Below are 4770 nucleotides of genomic sequence, written 5' to 3'. Positions count from 1 at the left end.
ATAAGGGATAAGGGGTGAAAAAGTAAAAATATTTGTGGAAATGAAAAATTGGGTTTGTAAACCTAGTGAATTGTACAGATAAAAGGAAATGGTCTATTAAAGTAGAGATAGGAGGAATTGAGAGAAAAAGTGAGAAGAAAAAATAAATAAAAAGTGCTGACTGAAATAACTAATTTATATAATGATAATGGGTAAATTTTTTGGGTAAAAAAATAGTCAGTAATTAGAAAATGGTATTTTAAGCAAAAAATTATGAAAGGATAAATGTGAGATAAAAAAGTTGAAAGGAGAATGTTGAAAGAGTGAGATATTAAATTAATTTGAAAGTAATAGACGAAAATATAATTTGTTTTTATTTAGTAGTGTAAAAATATTTGTGATGTAAACATATAAAATAGTTTTGTAAATAAGTTGGTAGGGTGATATTAGGTGTATGAAGCATTCATAGAAGTGGGTTTTTTTCCATGAAAGAGTGCAATTTATTTCCTAAATTATACATTTGGACAATTTTTTATTACAAAATTTTATAAATCGTGTTAATGAGATATTGCATTATTTTGATGTGAGGAAGGAATAACCTTATACCTTGAATTAGAGTTATATAGATGGAAGTTACTGATTGAAAACTCCAATGAGAGTCTTACAATTAATTTGAATTTGACGTACACGACATATATAAAGTTGCGTTGGGACAATTTATTATTCATAAAGATGGAATGTGTGTACAATGAAAACAGGCATATGCGAAATATTTAGTGGTTATGAACAAAGCCGCCGTCGACCATTAGATCATGGCCGGTCACAAAGGCGGAGTCGTCAGAGACCAGAAACAGCACCGCGTTGGCCACCTGTTTGGGCGTCAGCACCACTCCCTGCAGTCTCGCGAATTTTTTGTAAACTTCTTGCACCTCCTCCTCCCTCATCCCTTTCAGTTTACAAGTCAACGGTGTTGCCAACCCATTGGGTGAGACGCAGTTCACCCTTATCCCGTGCTCCGCAAGCTGCATGCTCGCCGAACGCATCAACCCCAACACTGCGTGCTTCGACATGATGTAGTCCGTCGATGCTAGAGCACCGTGGCTGCCACCGACGCTCCCCGAGCACACTATGTTTCCCCTCACGCGCCCCTCCACCATGGCACGCGCCGCCTGCTTCACACACGCAGCCATTCCGCGCACGTTTACCGCGAACAGCCTGTCGAGTTGGGACAAGTTGAGCTCTGGCACCGTCTGGTGGGAGAGACTAAGGATCCCAGCGTTGCTGAACATTATGTCCAGTTGACGGTACGCTTTGACCGTTGACTGGACCAGGCTTTGCACTTCATCTTCATCTGTCACGTCGCAGTGAAAGTAGCTGCACCTATCCCCACCAATGGACGCCGCCACTTCTTTCCCCAGCTCGTCTTGAATGTCAGCGACGACCACCATACGCGCCCCTTCCTCCGCGAAGAGCCTCGCCGTGGCTTCGCCGATGCCGCTGGCACCACCGGTGACTATGGCTACTTTGTCTTTTAACCTAAGAGCAGTGGTGGTGGTGGTGGATGTAGATTCCGCCATGATATGATTGTATAGCGATGGTCCTTGTAAATTGTTGACTCACACAGCCTTATTTAATATCTATCATGGAAGCAGTGGTCACAGGTGTATCTAATCATAACCTAACCTCACGTTCAAATAATTATGTCACTCCTTCGTGGACCACTTTTAGTATTATCTTCAGTTTCAATAATGCACATATAATTCTGCGATACATTCATTATTAATACGTTCCCGCGGATGAATTTGCTTAACCAATGCGAGTAATTGATCATCATCATTCTAAGTGTTTTATTCTTTACAAATTTTATTTTTTAAGAATATCACATACATTAACCACTTTTGCAATTCAAAACCGTTCATCTTTTTCAGTATTTTCACTAATATTTTTCTTTCTCTCAAATTTGAAGAGATATTCTTCTTTCTATGCAACTATTTGAAAAGTAACCACTTTTTCAATTCAAAACCGTCTCCAACCTCTATTTCAATTTAAAATTGTTCCTCCACATATATTACATATTTTAGAGAAAATAAGAAATGACAACAATGTCCATAATATAATCAAATATTTATATAGGGATAAAATAGGGAAAAAGTTAAGAGCTGTTAAAGAGGAGAATCCTTTTATATATAGGTATAGATATATATATTTTTAATTAAATATGTTTAAAATGATTAAATAATTATATTTTTTTATCACAATAAATCAAATGTAATATTATTTTAATAATGTGATTCTTAATGAGTAAAGAAATTGAAGTTATTAATTTATAAAATAAACTAAACATCTCTATTGGAAAAAATAAAATAAAATGTATATGTTAAAGAAATAGGAAAAGCAAAATAAGATAGATAAAAGAGATGAAATATGAAGAAAATTAGCAATACACATTTCAGAATCTAAAAAATAGAGTTTTTGAAGCATTGAGGAGACGAAATACATGGTGAAGTGACTGTGATGAAATGTGAAGAGGAACAGTAATACACTGTTTCAGAATCTCAAAATTAGAATTTTTAGGAGGCGGGAGGCATAGTGGCAGCCAAGGAAGACTGTGTGCGCTTGTATTTAGATGTACGCTGAGCATCACAGCTTGGAACTTCTCAATTTCTTCTTCTCTATCTCCTTCTCCCTCTTGTGCTTGAGAAATATGAAAGAAAACGCACCAAAATTGAATTTGCGCGCACTTGGAACTCTATAGAAAGAATATCAAATAGCATTAGACAATAGTTTTTAAGATGTTTCTATATTTTTCCTCTCTCATAGTTTTCTTATATATAATTTTTTTTGCCTAAAAAAAAGTAACAGTGCATAAACCTACATTTCAGCCCTCTCTCTCCACTCTTCTCTAATAAAACGTATCAATCTCTCCACTCTCCTGCCCATTAAGTGAGAACAAATAAAATAAAATTTTAATATTAAAAAACACTTATTTAATAAAGAAGAATATTACTTTTAAAACAGAAAAGTAACAAATTTCTCCACTCACCTCCCCATGAGAACAAATAAAATAAAATTTTAAAATTAAAAAACGCTTATTTAATAAAGAAGAATATTAATTTAAAACAGAAAAGTAACTCATTTCTCCACTCTCCCGTGAGTTAAGTGAGAACAAAAATAAATTAACGTACCCATCTCTCCACTTTCCTATCAGTTAAGTAGTGAGAACAAATAAAATAAAATTAAAAATCTGTTTTATTAACTTCTAAAATTATAAAATGTCCAAATAACCAAAATAAATTGATAAAACAAAATATTAAGTAAGGATAAAATAGGAAAACAATTTAGAGCAGTTAAAGTGGAGAATCCAAAATGTCCAAATAACCAAAATAAATTGATAAAACAAAATATTAAGCAAGGATAAAGTAGAAAAACAATTTAGAGCAGTTAATATCATAATATTATTATGATAGGTATAGATTATTATTCATATATTTAATATCATTCAATATTATTATTCAACTTAATAACTTTATTAAATCTTATTAATATTTATAATTATTAATATCTTTAATATTATTTAATATCTTTAATATTATTAATATATTTAATATCATTAATATCTTTAATAATATTAATATTGTTTATGATATTATTAATAATGTTAATATTGTTAAAATTATTATTATTTATGAGTATTAGTTATAATTTTATAATTATTTATTTATATAAATAATATTTTTAATATTATGCATATAATTATTATGATTTATATTATTTGTATTATTAAAAAAATTAAACTATTAAGATTATTTATATTTTTAATATTATTAATGGAAATATTTATATTAATAATAATATTGAATTTATTTTTTAATATAGATTCATAGGTAAAATTTGTAGATAATATTAAATTTATTCATGGATAATAATCGGTAGGTGATCCTGCCTGTTGACCAAAACACTAGAGCTTTGCCTCGTCAAACTTGGATCGACTTCTGCGCCGTGTTAGCCTCCGTCTTTCACGGCGATCCACCTCAAGAACCTGCAAAAGACGAAACGGAGCCGCTGCGGCCGATCGCGCTCCGACGCCCAAGTCAGCGACTGAACCACCAATTACTCAAGAGTAGAACTCAAGAACTCTAAGGAACCGTGACCAGTTCTCTCTCAGCGTACTCGAGACTCGCAAGCGTAAAGAAACAATCTGAATGTGCGTACCTCAGAAGTTCGTTGGAAACTCTTATATACTTGGGCACTTTCTCTCTCCTGACAGTTACACATCTGGACACGGGGCTCGCATCCAGCTGTACACGTGCCATCATCTGGAGCATCCTTGACTTGGGCGCTACTTCTGACTCTTCTTTGGCTAAGTTACTTATGCATGATATACTCAGTGCATAGATGCCTTGGAGCGTGATCCCTTCTGGATGGCGAGTTCGGGTGCCTTCGTACACACCTTCCCTGTGGTCTCGCCGGCCGCCTTCATGATCTGCCCTACCTGCTTCATTGTACATGTTCAAGTAAGCTATCTCCCGACCTCATCCTCTGGCCATCTGGGAAATGACTATCTGTCTTCATCTCCGACGATGTCCTCGTTTCGGCGATCTCTAGTCACTTGGTCGCCTGGGTTCACATCTGACGACTTCATCTTCAACTCGGTGACCGCCGGTTTAGGTGTGATGGAGATCGGAGCACGCCAACTTAATAACTGGCGACTACGCGAACCCCCCGACTTCCTCCCCTTCTGCCAGCCAGGTGTCCCATCCAACACGCCTATATAATAGCTCAACGCCACGT

The 4770-nt window shown here is 35.0% G+C and overlaps 1 protein-coding gene across 1 annotated transcript; it reads right to left on the bottom strand.

The window, feature by feature from the left end:
• Positions 1-672: 672 nt before the first annotated feature.
• On the bottom strand, positions 673-1758 carry LOC137821428 ((-)-isopiperitenol/(-)-carveol dehydrogenase, mitochondrial). The gene has a single exon (XM_068626019.2). The coding sequence runs from the start codon at positions 1554-1556 to the stop codon at positions 753-755; it is 804 nt and encodes a 267-aa protein (XP_068482120.2). The 5' UTR covers positions 1557-1758; the 3' UTR covers positions 673-752.
• Between the last annotated feature and the right edge of the window lie 3012 nt (positions 1759-4770).

This window comes from Phaseolus vulgaris, chromosome 9 (assembly GCF_051622355.1).
Source record: "Phaseolus vulgaris cultivar YP4 chromosome 9, ASM5162235v1, whole genome shotgun sequence".
In the NCBI taxonomy this organism is placed as follows: domain Eukaryota; kingdom Viridiplantae; phylum Streptophyta; class Magnoliopsida; order Fabales; family Fabaceae; genus Phaseolus; species Phaseolus vulgaris.
The sequence above is the reverse complement of the archived record's forward strand: the minus strand, read 5'-3'. Positions and strand labels throughout refer to the sequence as shown.